At 49.6% G+C, this 26,671-nt stretch overlaps 1 protein-coding gene across 3 annotated transcripts in view; it reads right to left on the bottom strand.

The window, feature by feature from the left end:
• Window positions 1-223: 223 nt before the first annotated feature.
• The window catches only part of BABAM2 (BRISC and BRCA1 A complex member 2), a gene marked incomplete at both ends in the record, with an annotated part of 352,443 nt that continues 325,995 nt past the window's right edge, over window positions 224-26,671 (bottom strand). The window contains one exon of one of the 3 annotated variants that reach the window (XM_084235977.1): window positions 224-275. In XM_084235977.1, the coding sequence (XP_084092103.1) occupies window positions 224-275 (52 nt within the window). Of the gene's footprint in view, window positions 304-21,777; window positions 21,794-26,671 lie in introns of those variants that run through there. The other 2 variants (XM_084235976.1, XM_084235978.1) reach the window with 2 other exon arrangements.

Below are 26,671 nucleotides of genomic sequence, written 5' to 3'. Positions count from 1 at the left end.
TGCCGAAGGAAACAAAGAGGGAGCAAGCAGGTGTGGGGGCTCGAGGATGCCGGGTACCGCCAGCCAGCCAGCTCGGTTTGGGCTCCGGGAGAGTCGGGGCTGTCTGGGGCTCGAAAAGCTGCTGTGTAAGCAAAACGCTGCCGTGAAGACATTCCAAGTGGCTTCCAGGAAGCGGCCATATGTGCTGACACGCATGTGGACAGAGGAGTCTGCTGGCCCCCTCTCAAGACTGGTGTTTCCTAGAGCTTTCCATTGGCAAACGCTGCCTCCTGGAACTGAGGGACAAAGGTTTTGAAATAAGCCCTGGTGGGAAAAGAGGAGAAAGAAAAACTGTGGTTAGCACAAACAACTGGAAAAGTGCAACTCAGAGCTTTCAACCTAACTCAGAACAGTTGTTATTTATTGTTCATGCATCTTGGGTTGGATTTTCCTTCCCTGTTGATGCAAAGCCCTCTGGATTTTTCCAAGGGAGATACAGGCAGTTTGATTATCGCTCATGGGTATTTCGAGGACCTGTACACAGACCTTGCTGGCTGCGATTCCCACGAGACTTCGCCACTCGGGTTCTGTCTGCCTTTTTCCAGGCCAAAAATAAGGGCTGGATCCAAGCTACAACCCTGAGAGGGGCCCACTGCAGTGGTAGGAATGGGCACAGTGCGGGATCTCTATGACCCCAGAAGATGGGGTAAAGGAGTCCTGGAGCCCTCAGTTTGGCTTATAATTGGGATTTTACTGGGTACACAGAGGCAGGGGTGCCAGGGGGCCGGGAGGCTGGCAGGCCTCCCAGCCCTTAGCAAGTCTTCACTCTTTCTGGGCTCTCCGGCCTTCTCTGGTGGTCTCTGCTTCTCTACTCTTCAGTTCGTTCTGCTCTACTGGCGTCCCCGTGATGCCACCCTTATAAGCCCAGTCTCTCAGCACAGGTGGACTCACTTACACATGCGCACACCCTACTCCAGGTGCCCGCCATCAGGCATGCATTCAGGACCGCAAGGATCCATCATCAATCCTAATGGCGGGAGGGCAGAAAAGCCTGATGTTTTTTCACTTACCCTACACCCACCCACCCATCGTGTCCTCTGCACAATCGGATACATCAAGAGGGCTGCCCTTTTTACTCCGTTGGACCTTTAACTTCGTATAAACAAGGAGGACCTAGTAAAAAGAATTTCTAAGTGGCCCCAGGCTGCCATTCACTTGTAAACATTGGTGCAGCACTAGAAGGCAGACCAGGCTGGCTAGCAAGAGGACCTCTGGCTGGAGACAGGTGATGGGATGTGGGGCAGACTTCCCTTTCTGGCACCCAGATTCTAATCTGCAGAAGTGGGGTTCCACATTGTAATCAGAAGAGGGGCCCACTCAGGGCCAGGCTTTGTATGAGGCGCTGTGAGATGACCTAGACACGGCACCTGTCAGGTGAGAGTGCTCAGTCTGGTGGAGCAGACACATAGGTCATGCCAAGTGAGGCACCATGAGTGCTGGCCAGGGACAGTGACAGCGGAGGTGGGGCAGGCACTGCAGGTGTCTAGGCAAGAGGCAGCAGGGAAGAGGTTTAGGGGAATGGGAAGGCTGGTTGTGAGCGGGGATCTAAAAACTCTGCCAGAAGGGGGAGGAATCTGAGAGGTCGGATGAGAGCCACAGACCCCTGGGGTGCACCCAGGTGTGCCTCCGAGGGGCTCCTTCCCTCCCTGCAGAGTCGTCACACCTTACTTCTCCAGAAATGGCTCGCAATGCAGTTATTGATGATAGCTGACTGCCTCCCCTTCACCACACGTCAGCTGAAACCCTCTTTCTAATTCCCGGTGCCTCTTGCTTTCCCAGTGCCAGCTGCTTCTAAATGTCAGCGCCTCCCTCTGGAAGCCTCCCCTGGATAGCATACAAGATCTGCCTCTCCACACGCCCAGATGGACTCTCTCCCTGGGTCTCCCCTCAGCACAGGGGCGTTACCTCAGCAGCCCTCACTGTCCTCCCAAACCTCTGTCCCCAATTTCCAACCACCTGCGGGACACTGTGACCTGCTCTTTCTGAAATTCAAACCAGCGTGTTCCAAGTGGGAGTTATCATCATGATGTACTTAAAAGCACTCCGGCCTACCTGTACTTCTGTCCAGAGCCCTCAGTTTCCACTTTTCCCCAGAGCCCCGAGGTGATTTCATCCGGAAGGCGCTTCCTCCCCAGTGTCTCTATCCTTCGTCACCCCCTGGGCCTCCTGGTCTTGTTGCCACTGGACAAAACCACTGCAGTTGCTGGTCTCGCCCCAGATGTGAGGCTCACCTCGCCTTTCTGTTGCAAGTAGATACCTGGGGGTCTGTCCTTACCCCAGGTAAGACCCTCCATGTTCCCCAAACTCTGGGCTTGGCACCCAGTGATTTTCACCATTTGGCTCCAACACATTTGAAAAAAAAAATGCTGTTTTTCTCTTTTCTACGTTCATTTCTGAGATCATGCACCAACCCTTTCACCCCCCAACGCACACTTTTAGAAGCTACGCAAGCTAAGGACCCTCTCCAGGAAGAGCTGCAGGTGAGACTCCCCACCGCGCGCGTTTCAGGCTGGGAGACGCCCCTCCTCTTGGCCGCTGGCTCTTCCTCACACATGCCATCTTCCACCTCTGGGCTTTATTTTTGAAATGTCCTTGTTATCGTCAAGTCTTCCCCGTCACCGGGAGGTTTTCTCCCTGCACGTAGACACTGTGCCGCTTCCAGGACATTTGTCACATGTGCACGTCTGGCCTGCCTGGCTGCACTGCCAGCTCTGGAGAGCAGGGACCTTCCTCTCTTCTCAGTGACCCCCACAGGCCTGCCCAGGCGAGCACTCAGCGGGGACTTTGTGGCTGTAATTAAGGTAACCACTGAGGGCCACCGGTTTGCGAGAGGCAGTAAACCATGTCCAATACATGCTGCTTGAGAGGGGGCGAGCAGCCCCAGAAAGCAGACATGTAACCTTTTGTATTAAAGAAAACTGTAGGCCATTTTCAAACTATGCCCACAACTAAGGGCTAAGGCCCCCTCCTCCATCCATCACGTACTGCTCCAGGGTCCTGCGCCGGCTAAATCACCCTCTTTTGAGAAACTTGAGGCCTCAAAGCCTTAACCCACCATTTCACATCCCCAGTGGAAAGGGCAGAGTGCCCTGGATCTAGTGAGGCTGGCAGGCGCTAGAAGCCCCGAGCTTTGTTTCCCCGTGGGAGTGGGGGTGATAAGCCCACCCTGACACAGCATCCCCATGAACTGTTTGTCACCTGCCTGTACCCCCTCCTGGCACTTTGAGTGTGTTGGCTGAGAAAGCCTGGTGGCCCTTCCTCAGCGGGTCGGGGTGGACCAGCTGCTTCCAGCCCCACATTGGCCTTGCTGCTCCTTGCTGCTGAGACTGCGCCCCTCCCCCCCCCAATCCCAGCCCCACAGGCCACAGGTGAGGACACTGAGGGGAAAGGCTGGATCCCCGACCAGGATCCCCTGGTGAGGGAAGGGTGCGGGCTGCTGTGGCAGGACCCTGGCAGGGAGCTCTCTCCACCCCTTTGCTTCAGGCCAAGTCAGTCACGCTGGGTCCTGAAGGGAATCTCAGCAGCTCAAGTTTTCCCGGGAAACTTCTGGGGGAAGAGGCTGCAGCAGTACAACCTCCTCAGACGGAGAATGCTCAGCAAGAGGGGGCATGTTTCCTTCTTCAGAAAGTTCTAAAGTTTCCTGTTCTGTCCTGGGCTTTCCCTGTGGAGGCACACTGCGTGCAGCCAAGGGGAAGCGGCGCGGAGAGGGCTATTTAAGGCACGATGCCACCAGCTGCTGTCAGCGCGCCCTGCGCGCATCCACGTGAAGTCAATCAAGGGGGAGGGGCGCGCGGCTGCTGGCTTCCATCCATTTATGGATTTTTTTTAAGCTGTTTTCATTTATTTCACTTTTTATCAGGGAAAATGGAGAGCTGCCCAGGGCGCAGCTTGCCAACGGCATGAGTGTTTTGCCACCTTTTAAAAAACTCTTTGACCCAAAGACAAAATGTACGTTGAGCTTTCAAAGTGGAAGTGCGTCCCAGCGCGGGGGAGGGCGGGTCTCCTCGCCGCCCCATCACCGGCCCTCGCGAGAGAAGCCGAGTCAGTCAAGCTCCTCACTCCACTCAGCTGGAAGGGAGTTTATTTTTAGACTAAATTAGAGCTCCGTGTGCCTTAGGGCGAAGTAAGGTTCTGACCCTCTTCACTGATCTGTCCCTTTGCTCTGGGTTTTACAAAATCACAACTCAGTCCAATCCAAGGGCCTCGGGTTAGGAGAAGGAAACTGAAAGAACTGACCTTTGAGGGAGGCTGGGGGTCTTCCATGAATGTGCAGCAAGGAGGGCTGCTGGCCCACACCTCACTCAGCCCAAGGCCTGGCGGGGGCTGGAGCAGACGGGCTCGTAGGGCCAGGAGTTGGGGAGCTGGGGTGTGCAGTGGGCCTACTTTTCTGACTTTGGGTCCGGAGTGAATCTCCCCGCTTCTCCGGGCCCAATCTCCCCGCTTCTCCCACACCCACAAAGCAGGGAGTGGGGTCGGTTGATCTCCAAGGTCCTGCGGGCCGTGAAGGACACGTACTGAAGTGTGGGCTCTGGGGCTGGTCAGATCTGGGCCTCAGGCCTGGCCCTGCTCCTTACTGGCTGTGGGGCAAGAGACGCACCCATGTCACTTTAACTTCTTCTACTCTAAGAGGAGAACAGCGACGCGCACCTTAAAGGGTAACCCTCCCAAGGATGGGGTAGGTGGCCCGAGTAGGCAGCAGGCAATGTGTCGCGTATCAGATGATCAACGCATGTCCCTTCACCAGGGGCCCAGCTGGCTCTCAGTGAGAGGCTCTGAGTTTGTCGGGGGTCAGTACATGTGTGGGTGCAGAAAAGGGAAGCCCTGTGTGGAAAGAGGGTGCTTGTCCTCGGTTCATCCTCACCCTGGGCTTCTTGGGTTACTTCTTACTTATACCGAGTTGGCAGATGACAGCAGAGATGGCCAGTCAGGGCCGAACACCCAGCCAAAGCCGCTCGGCCACTGCAGCTCTTCAAATCTAGTCCATAACTGCTGGTGGCATCCCTGTGGTGTCGAGGGAAGGGCACTGCAGCGGTGGCACCTTCGGGCCCTTGCTGTCTCATGCCCCAGTGGGGGCTGGGGGGGAGCCAGGGCGGCGTGCAGCCTAGTCCAAGGCCCGGTTGGGGAGGTAGTCGTGGCTGTGGGCTGAAGCACACTTACAAGCCACACAGCTCTGGCCACCCTAGAAGGGTCCTGCCCCCAAACAGACCTCTGGCCAGAACATGTGTCATAAAAGGGAGGCAGGGGGTCAAGTGGAAAAAGAGTTGAGCCATGAGGCAGAAGACACGGGTTCTAGTCTAGGTCCTGGCTTGTTTTATCATCTGGAACTGGGACTTAGTTTCCTCATCTAACATCACACTTGTTGTGGTTCGGAGATAGCCCCGTGGCTGCGAGCAAGTCACCTAACCTGCTGGCGACCGACCTTCCCCGTAACAGCAGCAACTGAGCCCTGGGCCCGACAAGGCGCCCGACAAGGTTGTGCGATCACCTGGGACGCTTTCTCACCACCGGGCAAGGCTGGTGAAGAGCCTGCAGTGCTCCAAGCAGAGGTCTGGTGGCACCGTGGGCATCAGGGGGCTGAGGGAAGGCCAGTTCTCAGGATCCCTCTGCCCCCCACCGAGGAGATGTTCTAATAAGTTGTCAGGGGGACATACTAACTGAAAAATTAAATGATCAATGTGTTCTGGGGCAGGGACCTCAGGGGCATGCAGAGTCATCACAGGCAGCCATCTGGGGTGCGCTCAGAGGCCTTGGGGTGAAGACAGTTAAGCAATCTTTATTCAACAAGGGCTCACCAGAAGGGGTTTTCCCTACTAAGATTAGAGTTCTATATTCATTTATTTAATGCACCTTTTCAAAAGATTAAAAATTCATGAAACCAATACCTGAACATCGGAATCCACACGGTTTCAAGAAAATGAAGACAAACACAGGGCCTACAAAGCCCAAAGAGGCCAGCGGCTCTGGGGGCGGGGGAGCCGCAGGTAGCTGCGCCCATGGCAGGCTCGTGTGGCATGAGGCAGGGGCCATGCGCCCATTGTGTAGGTGAGAAAACAAGCGTAGAGGGCCGAGCCTACTCTCCCACCCAACGTCACCCTCACCCAGGCTGAAGCACCGGGAGGGATCCTGAGATCTCGCTGCCTATTGTAGCCTGTTTACTTGAGACTCATTATTTTGCAAGAGCTTCAACAATTGCCTCCTTCCAAAACAGTACTCAGAGGTCTCTTTCTGGAATTCAAAAATGCTTTTCTCTGGGCGATCACAAGATTGGGCCTTCTGATGTCTGCTAGAGCAGGGCCAACGTGGTGGTGGGTGGGCAGGGAGGGAGAAGTGGTTCAGGGACACGACCCTTCACTGTCAGGCAATCAAGGACTAGAAATCAAGTCAGAATTCATTTTTGCAAATAGAGGCAAGTTCCAAAACATCTAAAGCTCATTTCTTTTTCCAGTTTCTTCTGCAGCTGTGACTTCAACAGGCACATGTTTTTAATCAGTCATAAGAAAACCGATGTGGTCTGGAAATCAACGCCGTCCTGTAAATAGTGTAAGACAAGTCCCGCTAATCATTCCTTGCGGTCTTGCCTTGTCCTCATTGTCCTGAATGGCCACTGTAAATACTGACTCATGTGGGGTTACTCTCCTTGTGTCAAAGGGCCATCCTTATAATAAGCTCCCTACAAAGAGACCAGGCCCTATTTCAATGCCCTTCACCCCAAGCCCTCTGGGACCCCATGAGGGCTGCCCACCCAACGCTGGGTGCCTTAGAAATCAAGTGACGCACAGTGGCAGCTTATGAGCTACGCCCGGGGCGAGGCCAGCCTGCTCTCCGCTGTGGGCTTCAGGAACAAACAAGCGGTTGTAACCGGTTCACATACAGAGTCTCCATGTGCCAACCCTTGAGCAGACTTATTTGTTTTTTTTTTTAGGGGGGGAGGGCAAGCTTGCAAAACAAGGACATTAACACACACGAGCTGCAAAGGCTTGTTACCACACGGAGAAAAGACACGTGCTCCGTGCTCGCCGCTTTGGGCAGTGGCTGTGCCCTCGGCTGCAATCAGTCTCCCCTCTGCTGGATTCCACGCACACTGGGCCTCCAGTCTCAGGCCCTGCCAGGTCTGTCTTGAGTTTGAGATGTTTAGATTGGTGTCTAGACTACATCTTCTACAGCCTGGGCTCCTCGCCTGTGAGAAGGCCAACACTGGGGCCTCAGTATACGCTGAATTAAATCACACACTGCTGTAGGAGGACGTCAACAAACAGCGGACTGAAAACCATTTCTAGACATCAGCGTATTGGGATAAAATCTGGTTCCTTCTAAATCATAGGGTATTTTTAAGTGCTTATACTAAAATGATCAAAATTACCTAGCAGTTCTTCCTCTGAGGAACCCTCTGGAGCCTGACCATTTCCTTTGGGCTACAGCAGCTTGCAATGTCTCTGCGACGGCGGGGCCAGGCCACGTTCCAGGGCTGCAGATGCCTGTGCCCGTGGCCCCCTGGAGTGATGTATGAGGAGGGAACAGAGGGACGTCCTCACGGGCTCTGGGGCCTCCCCCGCCCCAGGGCTGCCTTGTCCCATGTGCACACACAGGGTCACATCCCTGCCACTCCCCACGCCCCTCGACAGGCTCCTTGAAGGCAAGCGCACTGGGTATCTTCACCCAACCCTGCATTCCTGGCTTTGCATATCATGCCCAACACCATTTCTCAAGTGAGTATAAACATTTGACTAGGTTAAACTATAGAATTACAGAATTTTGTTACAGCAAGAAACTTCAGGTCACAGTCAAATCATTACAGGGAAGGGGTAATGGTGAAGCCAGGATGGTCCCTGTAACTGGCGTGTAAGCTGTTAGCAAACGTGTTATCTTGAGGACAGAATTTGGGGACGACTCACAGTCCATGGCAATTTGGTACAGGAATGAATGCCTGCCTGGCTGCCCGGGGGGGTGGCTGCAGGCTCCAGACTAGTCCTCTCTCCTGCTCTCGGTGATGCTGTTTCCACCATGAACCTACTTGCTGAGAGGCCGGGAGAATGGGGTGGCGGTGTGACCACTGAAAAAGGTTGGGCTCCAGATTAGGGGTCAGCTGAGACGGTGGAGTGCAGCTGGCTGGTCTGGGGACTAAGAGATGCGGTGCTGCCTGGGGCGTGGGATTCAGCAGAGCCGCAGGCCCCATGTTCATCATGTCTCCCTGTCCGTGCCTTCCTGGTGCCACACTCAGATGGCAGGAGCCAGGGCGGCGGGCACTTGGAGTCCTCTGCTCGCCTGCTCAAGGCTGCAGGAAGCTCAACATGGGCTCCCGCTGATCCCGTGCGGGCCCTGTGGGTCCGGCGTCTCTCCACAGGCGGGGCCGAGGAAGGCCACTCACGCAGCTCACCTGCTGGGGCGGAGCTGGCCGCTTGTCTGATGGTGCTGAGTCACTGCCAAGGTCACGGACTACCCTCTGCTTCTTAGTCAGGAAAAGGGGAAAAACCAAAGGACGGCCCTCAAAGAGGAAGTGCTCAGGGCCCCCACTGGGCAACCATGCGGGGTGCGGTGCTGGGCAGTAAGGATCCAGGCCCCAAGTCACCCGCTGGGACTGTGCCATAAGGACTCAGCTCAGCACCTCTAGGCATCAGCCTTCATGGGAAAGTGCCGGGCTCTGGAGGACGGAGGGAGAGAACACTTGGGAGATCAACTCTTTGGGACATAAAATAATCTTGTCCTCCCCAGAGAGTCTCTCTGGGGTTCTAGTTGTCTGTCTGGCTAGAAGCATGGTTTCTCCCACTAGCCGCTACAAGCCCGCTCCCGCCCTCGCCTCTGGGGCGACCCTCTGTCACTCTGTCACCCTGGGTGTCACCCCGGCCCAGTGTTCACAGACACCCTCTCCCTCTCCTTTCACTCTACTTCCCTGCCTGGCAGCTGAAATAATGTTCCCAGATGCCCGGCTCTCTGGGCTGACAGAGGAAAAGCAGCCATTCTTAAAGAAGGAGCTGTTCAGTGGGAGAGGGTGGAGACCCTCCCCCTGTTGGGGTGCAATAGATTTCCTGGGAGCTTCAGCCTACACAGAGCTGGGGATACGGCAGAGCTCCATGCAGGCCGGCAGGCGGAGGGCCTGCTGTCCTCTGATGACGAGGAAGAGCATGGCAGCGCGGGAAGAAGCAGAGGAGCTCGCCGGCCCTGTGGGCGCAGGGTGCGCTCCACTCAGTGCCAGTGCGCACTGGCCGCAGGGAGCCTGGTGGCCCTAGGTGCCCTGACAAAGAGGAGGGGGGAAGGAAGGGACATACATGCCACACAGATAAATGATACCCACGCACAGATCCAAGCACGCGGGTTCACATGATGGGTGTACTCCGTGAGTGGGTTGTAAAATCAATTTAATGGGTCCTGGCCAGCATTAAAATAAAATGAAATCAAACCCAAGTATTGCATGTGGCAAGGAGAAGCACTTTTTGTGAAACTTTTCTTCAGTTATATATACTGGATCAGGATAAAGAATAATGCCTTCCTATAAATTGTGATTAAGAAGAGTCCGGAAGCTGACAGTCTATATAAAAGAGGGAAGGTGCCTACTACATGCCACACAGCATGCTGTCCATTTACACTTACTCTTAACAGGCCTACCACTGGGTAGGTAGTATCCCAATTTTTGCCCAGGAGAAATCCACGATTCAGAGATGCAAAGTAATTTTTCTAAGATCACACAGCTAACAAGTGGCGATGCTGTCTATGAATCCAGAGTCCCTTGTCGTCCCAGTGCCCACTCTTTCCCCCTGCATGATCTCAGCGGACAGGGTTCTGGTGCTGAGTGTGGACACTCTGGGCCCGCCCTATGACACTGAATGGCTCCTCTGTCTCATCCACACAGGAGGAACAGAGCATTTGCTAATTATTTTTTTTTTGATTTGGTGATCTTCCCTTCTAAACCTCATTTTAGCCATATTTTAGTCTCCTCCATAAAAATTGGAATTGACAATAGCCCTGTGATGAATGTCAAGAGCAAGTACTGCCAACTGCTGTTACACCCACATTTGTTCTGCCAGCATTCTCCCACCCCCCACGTGGGCTGTCCGCTGTAGGTTTGTGTCCAGAGGTGTTGCTTGACATCTTTAGCCCTCACCCAGGAACCTGCAACGGGAGCTTTTCGGTAGAATGATGACTGTGATAACAAAGGACAAAAGGAATGTACTTGACCTCCCTCTTGCTCACCCATCTGGTTTCTGGAAGAACTAACTCACCCTAAGGAAGAACGAGGCCTACTCTGTTTGGAAAAGGGAAAGGAAGTGCCAAACAGCATGTGCAATCCACACACGCGCATGAGAGACACCCCAAATGTTCTCTAATAATGAGCCCCAGAAGAGCACAGGGTACCCAAAAGGTCACTTTAACATTAAAGTCATTTGGCATCTTAAAACTCTCCAGGGTTGCTGAGTACTCTGTACAGGGCTATAAAATGGGAGGTACGGTTATTCCAACAAAATCAAGTGTGGGGGAGCAATGGGGAGGCCTGCGCTGTGCTCTCAGCTGCCTTTTCAGTTGCCACGTGGCCCCAGATGAGCCACTTCACGTCTCTGAGTCCCAGATGCCTCATCTGAAAAGTGAAGGGATGGCTTCGGAGTTCCTTTCCAGGTCCGCGACACCATCAGCCACCTCCATCACCAACATCATCGCTTTGCACCCTCCAAGCACGTTAGCTAGAGACCACTGCTTAAGTGGAAGCAGCCATTTAATAAATGACCCCACCCGTGCTTTGTGAGGCGTCCTCTCAAGACCCTTAACAAGCATCATCAGAGGAACTGTACATGTCTGAAGTGTCTTCTGCGCCTCCAGATCTGATGGAGGACCCCAAGAAAGGGTCAACAGCCAGCCTGGCCCACTTCCTTTCACCCTTCAGACAGCAGACAACCAATTCCATCCACATAAGGATGCTCCTCCAGCAAGGGGCTGGTTCCTGCAGGGGTCAGGGCCTGGATCTGGCTAGAGCGCGGCCATGAGGGGACAGGCAGATCTGAGTCCCAGGAGAGCTGATGCAGACGCCGGGCAGAGCTGGGTGGCTTCGCTGCTGTCTCAGTCAAGGCTAAGCCTTCCTCGGACCACCCCTCCTTAGTGTAACTGCTCGGGAACACCTAGACAAACTTTCTGCTTGGAGTCTGCTCTCTTTTCTGCTGGGAGCTATGTCAGAGCATCAACCCAGCAGGCCAGACGTCTAGCACCTTTAATGACAATAATAATAATTTGCATTTATACAAGGTCTTTCATGGGGGATCTTAAAAGTGTATCACAAACAATAATTAATTCCCCTTTGCAACTCTGGGAGCCAGTTAAGTAGGAGTCCCTTTGCTTTGCAAGTAAAGGGTACTTTCCTGAACCATGCAACTTGTTGGGGGCCTCCCTATGTACCCCAAACCTACCCATCCTCAAGGCATGGCATAAACATCAGGCCCTCCATGCAGCCTGCTGGTGCCAACCCCAGTCCACAGCCTCACAAGCGCCACAGCATGAACTGTTGGCCACCCATTTGGTACAGATGAGAGAAACTCACAGTGGGAAGAGATCCCAGAGTCCAGTCCGAGCCAGAATTTGCCCTAAAGGCACTTCTGGGGGGTTGGGGGGAGGGGCAGTGGTCCTTCAGTCTCTGCCTGAACACCTTATGCCAGGGAGAGCTCATTACTTACAGGCATCCCTAATAGTTCTTCCTTCTCCTGAACTGAAATCTTTCTCCCAGGAAACCCCACACATGGGTCTTGCTCTTCCTTCCACAACAAAACAATCCTACCCAAACTGTCTGGGTTGCTGGAGAAGTCTCTTGTATACACCTTGTTTACTTCTGTGGTCACCCTCAGGCAGAGCTTGTGGCTCACATCTCCCTGAGGTTCAGTGAGACCTTGTGAACTGAATGGGGTGGGGGATGGGGGGCATAGCGGAGGCCTCAAGGCGAGGCCAGCAGGCCCAGCTACAAATGCAACTCTTTTGACAGCACCCCCCACCCCCACCCCCACCCCACAGGTAGTCACTGCCTCACCCCTGCCCCTTCTGTGTAGACATTAGAGATTTCGTGCTGTTTTGGGGGGCTGCACCTCAGTGACACAGAAATACCCTAATTTTCTGTGGAATGACTGACTGGCAATGAATGGTTATCATTCTTTCATAAATCTCTTCTTAAGATGAGGTGGAAACTGTCAATGCTGGGACTGATTTTTGGAGAGCAAATCAGATAACAACATCTTCAGTTTTTAGTCAACCCTTCTTTATCAGAATAAAAACTTGGTGCTAAACTTGAGACTTGACACAGGACAAGAGTTCCATGTCCTCCTCTTAGAGGTGTTAAAGACAAGAGAGGACTCAACATGGGGGTGGGGATACTGGGCAAATGAAGACCTTTGCTAAGTTTATTTTAGAAAGTTAAGACTTCTGGGGAAAACAACACCTCCTGAGACTGACTTTTAGGTCCAGGCTGGCAGCTTTATGCCTGAAAAGACGCCTGCCCTTCTGCCAGGAGCCCACTGTTGGGATGAGGGTTTGCTCACGGTGGCTACCATGGAAAGGGTTCTGAGCTTGCGTCCAAGGCCGCTGTTCCAAAGCCCGTCCCCGGTGAGCATGAGGTTTGGTTTGTGGTGTCAGTCTTTGATTTTACACGAGTCCCGTTTCGGGGTCTAGAATTGGGGTGATCATTTTTGGCTTGGATCTGGCCTGCGGTCACTGACCTGGGGGATATTTAGGAGGAGAAAAATGGGCATGTGATGTCAAAGAGGGAATGTGATAGTGCTACTCTGTGGCAAGAACACACCACAACCTTTTCCTACCTGATGCAGAGGGAAGACTATGGATGAGAGATCTAAATTTAGACGTGGGCCATCAGCCGCTGTGTGTGCTGTTATTTAGCCTGCATCTGCTTCTCTCTGATGGGCCCACAGGACTCGCGTGGCTGGTGCTGGCACTGTGCTGGGTGCAGACCCCTCAGCTTCCTTCCCCCAACCCGGTTCCACCCATCTGCATAGCACTCTGAGAACCTCCTTTTTCACTTACTGACAAGCTCCTGTCCGTGAGGGAGCCTGGGCCACCTGGGCGCATGACCTTGATGGCGCTTGCACCTAGGTGGCATTCAGAGGGTGCTGAGTACCTCAGTGAACTCACTTGATATTTGGTATTTTATAGTTTATAAACTGTCAACATTTGCCAACTGGGAGATTTCTTCTTCTCGGGTGCTGGCCTTTGCTCCCAAGCCAATGTAAGGCCTTCCCCAGGCAACTACAGTCAGCAACCGTCAGCATTCCCCACAGGGCAGAGCAGCACGGATGTCCACCTACTGGCCTCGCCCTGCCCAGGGCATCTTTCCAGGTCCCAGGGCGAAGCGCTCTTGTCCCTAGGACTCTAGCTGTTCCCTAGCACAGGGCTCTGCATTTTAAGGGCTCAAAACAGTGACAGACTGCATTTCCTCTCGCTCCCAGTAGGCTTTTAGAACCAAGAAAGGGGACAGGAAGTAGATATTAAGTCTTTGGCTACTGCGGGCTCACAGCTTCTTTCTTCCCAATCTTCTAGCCTCTGAGTGGCTGAGAACCGCAGATAGATGCAAAATGAAAAGGAAATCTTTCAAAATTTGCCCATACAACTGGCCCAAACACAATTTTCAATATGAGCTGAGAGGTGGAAATCGGATCTGACCACAAAGCCATCTCCCCTGCGGAGAGTTCATCAGAGCCGGCTCAAAATCACTCTGACAGTGCACCCTGCAGAGTGTCTCAGGGACTGTGGTCACTGCACAACGCAGGTGACGCGAAGTCCAGCACTCCGGGGGTGAGGTCAGTTTCCACCACTGGGAGCACATCTGCCTTGGACCTCCTCACACATCGCTCTGTGCTGCTAGCATGTTGCCTCTGCAATATAATCCTGTGGAAAATCATATGTGTTCCTTAAGCTGAGCCAGTTTTAGGTCAGAAGTTGGCAAAGAAGAGGCAGACACGGGCTCTCCAAAGTAAGCTCCTAAACTAGATCAGAGCTTTCAGTGCCCGCAGGGAGAGGACCAGGTCTTTGTGCTCTGGCCATGAGGCACCCACCTTCTAGCTGTGACTCTCAGCCCCCCTTCAGGCAGTAGTGTTGCCAAGACAGGTAGTGACAGGTGTGCTCTGGGCCAGCCCTGGCTGCTATTGTCTCAAAAACCAAAGTCCAGAAGAATTCACCCACCTGTTGTTAGCCAGCCAGGCTCTTGGGGACGACCCCCCAATCGTCTAAGACAGCGGAGCACTTGGGAGCGCAGCGTCTGTCCAGCACAAAGGTGTGTGGCCCAGGCGGTGGTAGGGGCTGAATTGCAGCCCTGCTCTGCTTGCGAAGCTGCAGGCTCCCCCAGGGCTCCATGCCAGACAAAGGAGCAGCTTTCTCTTACCCAAAGCTATCAGGTAAACTGCTCCCATCCAAAGGGGGCAGCTTCTTCTAGTTTGCACAAAAGCTCCTAAAAGACCAGGACTGCTCTGTTCAGAGGCCCATTCTTTTCTGTGCTGATGATTCCTATCATCGTCTAGAACCTGGGTATGGAACGCAAGTCACTGGGGTGCAAATCCCTTAACTTAGAACCCTGTTTGGACTGGCATTGGGACAAGAAGTTTAGAAAGATTAGTGCTTTTCTAGTCCCTGCATGTTTAAAGGCATCTTCAGGATCCATTCCTGTTTTTCTCACCTCGCTCCCCCAACCTCCCATTTGGAGCTATTCCTGCCCCATTCTACTGCTTAGCCTTGGAGAGTAAAGCAAACACACACAGGCCAGGAGTGGGGTGCGGTGGGCACCGCACAGGCTCAGGGCAGCATCTGGCTCTACTTCCTGCCATGGTTATCAAGCAGACCAGTCAACCTTCTCTTCCCTGTGGGTACAAGTGTAGGTCCCAGTTTGTATCATAACGCTGACCCCCAGTCAGAACCTCACAGCTGGGCTATCTTTCCCCAAAACTGGTGGACACCATGGGAGCCAGTCTTTAGACCAAAAGATAACCATAGACTGACAGCAGAGAAAACGCTAAAGATATAGCAGACTATGCCCTCACCCTTGGTAGATTTCAACAATGTCAAAGCATGCTTTGTAGTGCTAATGACGAAAGGGAAGAGGGACCCTCCCCCACTTTTTATTTTGAGTTAGCCTCTTACTATTTCTACTAAGCGCTCTTCCTGTGTGAACTGCCACAAGTTCAAAAGCCGAAGAAAGCTGGATCTGAAAACCCTAGAGATTGTATGGCCTAGAAAGAAGCAAACTTTTTCTGTAAAGGGCCAGAGAGTAAATACTTTCAGTTCTGCAGGCCATGTACTCCATCTCAACAATTCAACTCTGCCCCCGTAGTGATAGCAACCACAGGCAATGTGTACACAAAGGGGTGTGGCTGTGTCCCAATAAAACTTTATTTACACAAACAGGCAGCTGGCTAGATTTGCCCTCAGGCCGTTTGCCAATTTTTTATCTAGGCCAACCCCTCTATTTGCAGAGGAGGAGAAAGAAAGTGTTTCTTTCACAGTTACAGGACCACCCAAGACCAAGACCAGCAGGACCTGGCAGGAGGAACAGAGATACAGGCTTTACAGCCGCCGGGGTGAAGTTATCCAAGAGGCACCATGGATGACTGGAGATTTTCACTCACACATTTGACTTCACCAGAGAAGACCAAAGTCACAGGTTAAAATCTCCTGACAGGTTAAATCTAATAGGATTGGTGAAGCTCGGCCTAAGAGGTATAACCATCGCCTCTACCTCATAAATGTGTATTGCTGACATTCATCTATCAGTTACATGCAGGTGCAGTCTTAAAATGTCTCTGGTGAAGGGCTGAAAGCAGAGGGAAGCAAGCCTGGAAAGCCACTGGCACTTGTTTGTGAACAATAAGAGAAGAAAACAGCAAATTCATTTTTTCCAGTCAGCAGCTAGTCAAACATCTAACAGCACATAGATGGTCAGAGGACAAACCCTCTCGTCCAGGTCTGAGCACAGGTTGTTTTGGATGTCAAGCATTTTCAAAACAAGTTTTCTTGGTCTTATGACAGGTTGTGGCAAGAAGGAGAAAATAAAAAGAGGGAAGATCCCATGATTGTTGCTGCGGGCAGCTCAAAGCGCCGATAAATCTGGTCTCAGGGCTAACACCATCTCACCAGCGATCCCGCTAAGAACTCTCTGGCAGCCAGATATAATTCTAGTCTGGGAGGAAGAGGTCAAAGTCACGCTTAAGCCCAATGGTGCTGTTCTGTTCAAATCTATGCCTTGCTTTGTTTTAATTTTCACCTCATGTTACGTGGACAAATTATTCCCCTGAAACTGAGGTTAAAAGCCATCTGCTCTGAGGTGGATTTTTCCATCTCAACTGCAAAACACTTGGGCAGGAAGGGCGACGAGATCAGCAGACAGGCACTACTAGACAGGACCAAGGGCAGGCCGGCCTTAGAAAGTGTCAGGCGCTCCCCTCCACAAGTGGTCTCCCTTCTGTCCCGGGCCCAATACGCTGCCTGAAGGAGCGAATGAGTGGAAGTAGCCAAAAGACACACAGATGGGGACATGGGGCTGCCGTTATCAAATAATGCAGAGAAAAATTCAGAAATTCACCAAATGCTTGTGCTGGAATTCTCGGAAACCCTACGTTATTCTGAAGAATAACAGTGGTCTGCTACATTCTTCTACATCTACTGCTATAAGGTAGTGGATGGAAAACCCAGAGTTAAGTTCAGAATTAAATTCTCAGTGGCTGTGTGACCTCCAGTAAAGCACCGCACTTCTCTGGAAAGTGAGATGAGACAGCCGGACTGTCCTTCCAGCCCTGAGAGTGTGACCCTCAGGCCATCTCAGGTCACTGCTGCCACCATCCCCCCATCGGGACAGCTGAAGGCCCCACTTTAGCAATGTTCTTGAGAGGAACTCAACGGCGGAGGGCTTGCCCTTATACGCTGCAGCATTATCAGATCACACAGCCTGTCTTCATTCTGCTGATTCTCTTCGAGAATGTTCTGAAGATCAGAACACTTTACCCCAAACCCCTCGCCCCCACGCTCACTCACATTGGGACCTGTCAGCACTAAGGCCTCTAGCCAGGAAGTCCAAGCCTGCTGTGCAGAGCCTTTATTACCTGAGAGAGAAGATGGGGGGAGTGTCCTTCCCCCAAACAGCCACACAGCTAGAGTCCTGCCTGATTCTTGGGCTATTCCTCAATACAGGAAGCTCTGTCAAATTAAATTTCAGATATACAACTTTGCAGTATACTTATCTCCTAAATAGTGCATGGAACACACTTACATTATTTGTTGATTACTCAAATTTAGCTGGGAGTCTTATATTTTCAGTTGTTAAAACTGGCAGTTCTAACTCTGGAGAGCAAGTGTGGGTCTCTAAAGCACTGGGCATTGAGGTGGTAAAGAAGGGGGCATAAGGGCCCACGACAAATGCACTGTTCCACAAAAGTGACTATGGAATTTCGTTTTACTCATTATTTCTAGGCCAAGAAGAACCCACTATGATTTACATATCTACATCAAGGCACATCACTGTATCAATATGAAATCTATTAATTTAAGAGAAACTTTACTGTCTACAGAAAAAAAGGATCAACTGTCTTAGCATAGCAGTTAATAAGAGCAGTTACCGATAATTGAACACCAACAAGATGGCACCTAACAGTCATTTTCCCACTGAACAGCATCCTATGTGAGAGAAGGTAGTTATCCTCCTGTGTCGTGGAGAAAACCAAAATATAAAGAGGAACAAAATAGGACAAGAAAGCAGTAGTCAGGATTGGAACTCTACTTGGTCTGACGCTGCAGAAGTCTGCCCCCTGCCTCCAGTCTGTCTTTCTCTCCTGCCTCCTGTCCTGATACCCCCTTCAGTGGCCACTTAGAACTCCCATGCTGGCTGACCTCTGGGCCTCGCAAGGGGGTCCTCCTCCAATGCCAGCTTCCTCCATCTCGGGAAGCACTCGTCACCTTCCCTTGGGACTCTACCAGCACTTCCCCTGCATCCTGCGCGTGCTGCTGCCTCACAAGAGTTATTCATGTAGATTTTCACCCCCCTTCCAGGTCAGGGAAGGCAAGGGCTGTGTCCCACACCTCACTGAACACATGGCGCCTGACACCTCCTTTGAATTCAATAAGCGTTTGAATGAATGAATGGGAAGAAAGGTGCTTATCTAAGCAGAACCTACTCAAAATTTCTTCCACTACAAATCCACACTGGAGCACAGTAATCCTGAGCACCAACCAAGGCAGAGACTAGAGACTGTCGTTCCGAATGGGCAGCTGAGCTTTGAGGCCTGGTGAATACTGGGAAAGTCAGGCCACGAACCCGAGGAAGAGCGGCAGGGCGGTAGAAGAGCAGAATGCCAAGCTAATGTTCTCAGTTCCTACACTAAGTGACGCTGACCTTGGACAAGAGAGAGTGTGACCCTCACTTTGTGGGTGAAAATGAAAATAGCCGTTCGTATATTTTATAGGGTTGTTATGAGGATGCTTTAAGTTACACAGCACTTAATATAAAGAGCTGTGCTGGTGCAGTGTACGTACTCAGTACATATTTATCATGATCATTACCATCATCATCACTTAGGATTAGGAGAGACAGGATGATCCATTATCATTTATTTTGAGAAAAACAACACAGTCATGCCTCTTACATATTTGATCCAGTAAATTTCACTTTTCTGGACAATTGCAACAATGACAGTTTAAGGATTATCCAATCCCCAAGATGATCAATAATGAAAAAGTTGGTTTTCTAAATTTTGAGTTTTACAAGAGCTAACGAGTTTCTGATTTTGCAATTCTGACTGACACTCGCTGTACTGAGTAGTCAATACCCTGTGTCAGGGGGAATCTCATCAGGGATGGACTATTCCAAATACCAACCAGTAGGGTGTGTAGCTGGGGCTCTTCAAAATGGTGCATGCGTTTTTGCAGCTGGAGGGCAGCAGCCTTGTGCACCTGCACTGTGGCCCCTACTGTGGTCCCCACTGCTTAGTACACTCCAGGCAGTGTATATAGCGATCATTCTTAAATGTCTGCTGAAGGGATCACTAGCAAGGACGACTGCAGAAACCACGACAACACTTGATTTTTGCCATCAGAGCTGCCCTGATGCCTGTTCCCCTGACAGCCGTCACTGCCTGGCAACCTAGCCGGAACAGCCAGGGCACACGAGGGGGCAAAGCACTTCTCCTCAGAAATGACTTTGATTAAGGCTTGCCCTAGATGACCCAGCCTCACTTCTGCTTTCTTGGCTTCCATTTTCCATCAGGCGTGACTAAGTGCCAGAGGTTCTGGCCGTCTGGGCAGATCGGAGTCACCGAGATTGTTCATCCTCTCCTTGGTACACAACCTCCCTCCTGCTTTGGAGGCAGCTGGGAAGCAGTGTCCGCCTCCGGTCTGCCCACGGCAATGCGAACCCCTTTTCTGCTTTTGTGCATTGACTTAGGTAGTAAATTCTGCCACAGGATTGTTTACCTTCTCTTGAAGGTGCTCAATGCAGTTTTACACTCCCAGAAGTTATTTCTGCCCAAGAATACCCTGGGCTTTCCCCAGGGGCACAGTGGCCTTCAGCCTCCTGGGTGTGCCTCTAAGGAGAAGGCTCCCAGGCGAGCCCACTCTGTAGGTGAGTGGATGGGCAAATGCGGGCACACAGACCCCCCACCCAGCCCTTCACTCCACTGCACTGTTCCTGTGTGCAAGGGAACAGGAAGCAGGCAGAGTAAAGGTGGGTGGTTGAAGGTGGCCTGGACATAGTGTGATTCAGTGCACAGGGTTCTAATCTTGCTATTGTGTGGCCCTGAACAAGTTCTTTCAGGAAATGAAAAGATGAATTGAGTGTCAAATCTATGCCAATCACTATGCTTAGGGTTTTACAGCAACTATTTCATTTAATTCCCATCACAAGGGTTAATGCCCACCATACTCAATCTTGGATGATCTCCAAAGTTCCTTACATGTTCCATGTCCCAAGACTGCACCCCATTGTCACCTGGGTAGATGCATTCCTGCCTGGTCACCAACTTAGCTCTGCTATTGTCTACGGATTTTGCAGCCACTTCTCCCATTCTGCTCACTTCCACAGAGCTTCTATTGGAACAAGTCTTGAGTCTAGACAAGCTATTGTCTATGGATTTTGCAGCCACTTTTCAGCATTCTGCTCACTACAGAGCTTCTATCTGAACAAGTCATGAGTCTAGTTCATTTTCACAGGTGGCCCCGGTGCTGAGGGATCTGACAATAGACAAGACAGGACCCTGTTTCTGCAGAAGCAAGGCCTCTGCTTGTCATTAATGATCTGCACAAAGCGGATGGTCCCTTTGATGCTTCCCTTTTTTCTAGAATTCATGCCTTAATGAGAAGTGGTAGAAAGGAGCGGTTGGCCCTCCTGCCTTGGCTGGACTCCACATCACCCGTGACAGCCGTGAGCAGCCCTGGCGGCACCTGTCAGAAGCCAACACGCACATCTGAACAGTCAGGCCTAATTCCCAAGAAGCTGTTTTAACTTGACATCTGAAGATGTATTACATCTAGAATTATTTTACTGGGTGTGGGTTCAGGGCATATGTGTGCACGTTCCTCAACTGAAGTGTTCTATAAATATCAGATACGGGCTGTACAAAAAAAGCATCACGTACATAGTGTGCTTAATTCCATTTAGTAATGTTTTCAATTTGTGTCTGACCTCTGGCAACAGAAATGGAATTTTCTCAACATAAATAAAAAAGTATGCTAAGCTACCTTAAACATAAATTGCACTTAAAACCCAGAAAAAATTAGTGCTTAGTGATCATCAGATCCCAGTAATTTCAGACAAGGGAACAGAGGCCCAGAGAGGTGAAGTGTTTTTCCCAAGATGACACAGGAAATTAATAATGGTGCCCGGAGGAGACCCAGGTCTCCCAAGTCCCAAGCCATTTATTTATTTGTTTATTAAAGGCAGGCAGAGCACCACACATAGCGCCTCATCTGGAGGTGAGGCCTCTCAGATGTCTGACCACCCTACATTCTCCTACAGATGGACCAGGGAAGTTCTAGTAGGACAGCACAGCCAACCCAACAAGGGTTGTTTCTTTTCAATGGAGAGAGCGGAGGATGCACCTGGAGTGGTGAGGGAGGAAGAGGATGCCCCAAACCAGCTCCCCTACCTTTCCTTTCAGGCTCTGTAAGGCAACTATTTGTCCAAGAAAGAAAATGCACGCCTGTTACTCACAAACAAGGAAGTAGCTGTCCTTGGTTATCACCAATATTTCCCATGGGGGTGGGATGAGACCCAAGCCTGTGGACTCAGTAGCTCCCACAAAGGTCCAACTGTGTCAATTTCCGGGTCTCTGGATGTGGGCAGCTTCTTCTGGCTTGCATGACTGAGACCAGAAAGTAAACCCTAACCCTGTTTTCCAGGAAAACTGTATGGAAAGCAGGATGGACAGGAGGAGTTCAGCCCTAAAGAAACTCACAGAGGGGCAAAGAATGAGTCAAGGGAAGCCCCGGACACAGACAGAGGGCCGGGGGAAGATGGCCTGAGGGGGTCTTGCCGAAGGAGACAGGAGGCTGGGCTGGGCCAAGAACACCCGGTGCCTGGTACAGCCTGGCCTGGGTAAGCTGGAAGGATGGTAAGCAGCTTACCCCAGGACGAGGCTGTATTAGCAGTAATTGATGACCAGGCTTTTTAATGGAGCTTATCACTGCACAGCAACAGATGTCAGGTTCTAATAAATAACATGTTCTCTCTGACCTACGCAATCTGGAGAGGATGCCTGCAAGTCAGGCAGATCTGGATTCCTCCCCTTCTCAGTTGCTCTCTCTTCTGAAAAGAAAAACACTTGCAAAAATACTTTTAAAAATGATTTTCTTTTAGTGTTCAGGGATCCAGTCCTTCCATGTTATTTATCTGCTTTAGATTTTTCTTCTCGGCTTCTCTATTTCTAAACCCCAGGAGGCACGGGTGAGCTTGCCTGTGCAGGCGCCGGGGAGGTGGAAGCTTAGCGACCTCAGCCGTCCCTAATTCCTCGCCATCACTACTTCCTTTCCTGTCCTCGCAGGGTACTCTGATGTTGGCCTGGGTCTGGAAAATTCCCTCTTCTCTCCCAAGGGGAGTTCAGCTAAGACAGGCTGGGATTTTTTAAAGGGAACTATTCCTAGGAAACTCAGGCAAAAACAAAAAAAAATAGAAAACCCATGAATCATAGCCACTGTTGGGCTTGCAGGTTCTGTCACTAAGGTCTCACCCCAGGGGCTCCCTCACATGCTTCCTGGGGTGGAGGCCAAACCCCTGTTGCTCTGCAGACCTTAGTGCTCTCCCTGCTGTCAGTCGCCCTTCTTGCCCAGAGTGGTTCAGTTTTGAAAGGGCTTATGGGGGGTTAGCAATCGCAGCAGCCACAATTCCTACCTCCCTGGTCATCCCCCTTCCTTTGGGGGCTAGCAGGGAGTTTCAGAAATTCTGATATAAGGGGAGGGGCTGTGGGGGGTAGTGGTCTAGAAGAGGGAGAGGGTTGCAAAGTCCACACCACGGTTTCCCTAACACTGAGTGGTGTTGAGACACTTGGTTCCAAAGCTGGCTCAGCCAGGCTCCCTCTGCCAGTTTACCTGGCACACAGACTGCGGGGAGAGGCCTGGCTCTGCAAGGAAACTGCCACAGACAAAGCTCAAAGAATCTGAGCTGCTGTGAGGAGCTACCAAGAGGTAGCAGGAATGGAGGAGTGCTTCATCGCTGGAGAAACAAACACTGACAGGCTCACATTAAGATTTTGTACATTTCATGAAGCCCCTCCCCCAGCCTCTCCCTTGTCCCCCAAGAATTCTTAGGCCTCAGAGGCCACAGTAAGGGGGTGGGAATAGGCCCATTGGGTGGGGGATCTACCCCTTTCTCCTGAATCAAAGAGAGGAGATCTATTTTTAATCTGCTTTGCTTAGAGGAATAATGCACAATAATGGATTGAAGCATTTGGCAAGTAATGAGAAGTTTAAAGAAAACAGTGTCTTTGGGAATACATAAGTATTAACGATGAAAAATAATTGAAATGGTTCAAATTTTATTTAAAAAAAAATCCTTGAAAGAGAGAGTTATTTGTCATCCAGTTGTCTTCACAGAATAATGGAAGTGTGCATGGCACAGAGCAAAACATAGGGAGTGACGGACTCTCCTGGGAGCGTTTGGATAGGTTTTTAAATAAGAAAATGACATTTCTTTTTGACCATGAGGCAAAAAGGGGAATGACAAATGGTTTTAGGAGGTTCATGATGAATTATTCCCATATGTTGACTGAGAAACTATTTTTTGAAATATTCCTTAGTAAATCCATTTACACAATGAGTCTAATGTGTAACAAGTTATTGCACTAAGTGGTTTTGGGGTTAAATTCTATTCTAGAACTTACTCAGGACTCGAGGATCAAAATGTTACCTTTATTCCATGACATTAACGGAAAAATCATTCCACTGTTCATAGATTTATCAGACTAAAAAGGGTTACAAATTATCACTACATTCATTCTTTTAGATTGATCTAAAGTTATGCACAAGATACCAAGAGGGGTAACATGTGGGTTTAATTTTTTGAAGTGATAGTTGGTTTTGTGTAAAGACCTGAACGATGGATTTTCTTCCACCTCCCAAACTGGTTGTGCTGGTATCAAGAAGATACACTACAGGTGATAGCAGCCATGGGCTGTACAACCTAGAACCTGAGAATTCTGGTCAAGTCACCGAAGATGGGGGGCTCTGTCCTGGGGTGCACAAGAAGGTAGCAAGGCTGAGCCTGGTATCTTTTTATCAAAACTCTCTTTTGTCCTTCACAGATGCTGCTGTTAGTAAACATTTAGCAAATACCCATTGCATGCTAAAGCCGGGGCTGGATAATTGTCCTGCGTGGCCCCATGTTGCAGGCAGAATTCTAACACGGCCCTGAAGACTCCCTGCCCTGAAGCGCACACCTCCCGCATAATGCACAGGCCTGAGGAATTTCATTCCTCCATTTAGGAGATGTTACACGGAACGGATGACATTAATGAAAGGAGATTAACTGACAGGCCTGACCTGATCAAATGAACCCTTTAAATCTACTCACGGAAGTCAGAGGCTAGAAAGGTGAGGAAGACTTGAAGCACCGCAGCTGGCGTGGTAGGGCGGGGACCATGTGGAGGGAATGGCCTCTAGCTGACAGCCAGCGAGGAAACAAGGACCCCAGTCCTACAACCAGAAAGATCTGAGCTCTGCCAACAACCCGAACGAGCTCGGAAGAAACTCTGAGTCCCAGCCAACACCCTGACTTTATCGACTGGGAACCCAGGCATGTCGAGCCAGACTCCTGATGCGCAGAAACTGTGACGTAATAATGTGTACTATTTAAAGCTGTTGAGTTTGTGGTAATTTGTTAATCAAGATTAGAAACCCATATACCTCCTTAGCTGCTCATAATAACCCCGTAAACTAGCTTCACTATTTTACAGATAAGGAGAGAGACTTGTGGAGATTGTGAATTTGTCCAAAGTCACACAGCAAGCGAGTGGCACAGCCAGGTCTAAAACCCAGCTCTGTTTCAACTACGGGGTCAGGACCCTCTGTCACCACATGCATTTCCTGTCTGTGTTTATGCTCCTCAAGGTCCGGCCTGCTGAGGAGACTCGGAGAAGCCGTAAAGCAAAGGGGGAACTTCTGTGTCTTGTCTGCATGTGGATGTGCAGAAAGGTCAGAGGTCCTATTTTTTTTTTTTCTTTCCTCACTAGGGATTATTTTATTTATTTATCTTTTAATTTATTTGAGGTAACACCAGTTGACATCACAGTATATGACTCAGAGGAGTAGGGTCACACCTATTGCGTGACCATACCCCACCCACCCTAGAGCGCCCATATCCCCTTATCAAACTCTACACCTTCCCACTCCCAGCCCCCCACCCCCAGCTGGCCTCAATTCTGCAGTCATTTCTAGATTTTGTTTTGGTTTAGTTCTGTCAGTTCCTTTATTTTATTTCTCTATATTCCATATATGAGTGAAATCACCCAATTTTTGTGTTTCTCCCTTTAGCTTATTTCACTTAACATAATCCCTTCCAATTCCACCCATGTTGTCACAAATGGCAGGAATTCATCTATTTTTACAGTTGAGTATATCCCATGGTTTATATCTACCACATCTTCTTAATCCAGGCATGTGTTGTTGGGCACTTAAGTTTGTTTCCATAACTTGGCTACTGTAACTAGTGCTGCAATGAACATAGGAGTGCATCTATTCCTTCAAATTAGTGTTTCTGGATTCTTTGGATAAATTCCAATGAGTGGGATTACTGAATCATATAGTATATCTATTTTTAATATTTTGAGAAACCTCCACACCGTTTCCCATAGGGCTGGACCAGTTCATATCCACCAGCAATGGACAAGGGTTCCTTTTTCTTCACACCCTCACCAACATTTGTTTTTTGTTTCTTTTTGATAAGTCATTCTCACCAGAGTGGGGTAATATCTCATTGTGGTTTTGATTTGCATTTATCTGATGCTAAATGATATTGAACATTTTCTCATGGGCTTGTAGGCCATTTGTAAAGTGCCTGTCTAGTTCCAGAGGTCTTATGTTGAACACTTAATGTACTAGAAACCAGCTCTGCTTCCTTGGGAAAGTCACTGTGTCCCCTGCACATGGGTTAGTTATAGTTTTTCTGAAGGCTTGTTCCAAGAGAGATGTTTAAAAATAAGTGGCTTTTTTTTTTTTTAAGAGGAAATGACTCTCCATTACTTTTATTCAGAAATTCTCTATTACCTGTTTTGGAAATTACAGAATAAAATGGAATATATTTTTTTCTTTTTTTTTCTCAAATTCTTTAAGTCAACTGAAAGCTGAAAATGCATATGTTGCAGTAAAACATGTGAGTATAATAGCACAAAGAAATAAATATATATAATGTATAATATAATAATGTATATTTATATAATATGTGTAAAGAAAATTTCACCATTTTAGGTTTTTACATTATATTCAAAGTGTAACGATATTAATTCATGGTGGACTCTCACAAGTTAAGGATGCATTTTAGTGTGCTAATACTAAAATATGATACAAAGAGCTGTAGCTAAAACATAGAAGAGAGAATGGTGCCGAAGATGGGGCAAATAAATCAAAGGAAAGAGTTGGAAGGAAAGAGCATGGAAATCAAGAACAGGGGCAAGCAAACAATAAATAGTAAGCTGGTACACAAAATCCAACCAGTTTGTTGGAAATGCAAATGAACCAGAAATGCAAACGAACCAGAAACTCTTAACTAAGAGGCAGAGATTATAGGACTAGATTTCTAAAAAAACAGTCTATAAAAGGTTCCCTTAAAATATAAACATAAGATAAAAGAAAAAGATTAATGAAAAAAAAAAAAAAAGCAGGTGCAGCATCATTAATACCAGACAAAGCTGACTTTAAGTCAAGGAGTATTACCAGAAATGGAGTCATTTCATTATGATAGAAAGGCCAGTTTAACAAGAGGATAAAACAATTCTAAATATGGATATAAGCTCTATTTTGAAGTTTCTTTATTTATATATATAAAAAAAGCAAGAATTGACAGAACTAAAAGGAAAAACAGGGAAATCCAAAATCATAGGTGGAAATTTTAAATAACTCCTTTCAGTAGCTGATAAAAGGTAAACAGAGAGTAACCGTAAGGATATACAAGGTTTGAGTACCTCTAACAAGTATT

This window comes from Talpa europaea, assembly GCF_964194135.1.
Source record: "Talpa europaea genome assembly, chromosome: 6".
Classification (NCBI taxonomy): Eukaryota; Metazoa; Chordata; class Mammalia; order Eulipotyphla; family Talpidae; genus Talpa; species Talpa europaea.
This window is presented reverse-complemented; position numbering and strand designations above follow the sequence as displayed.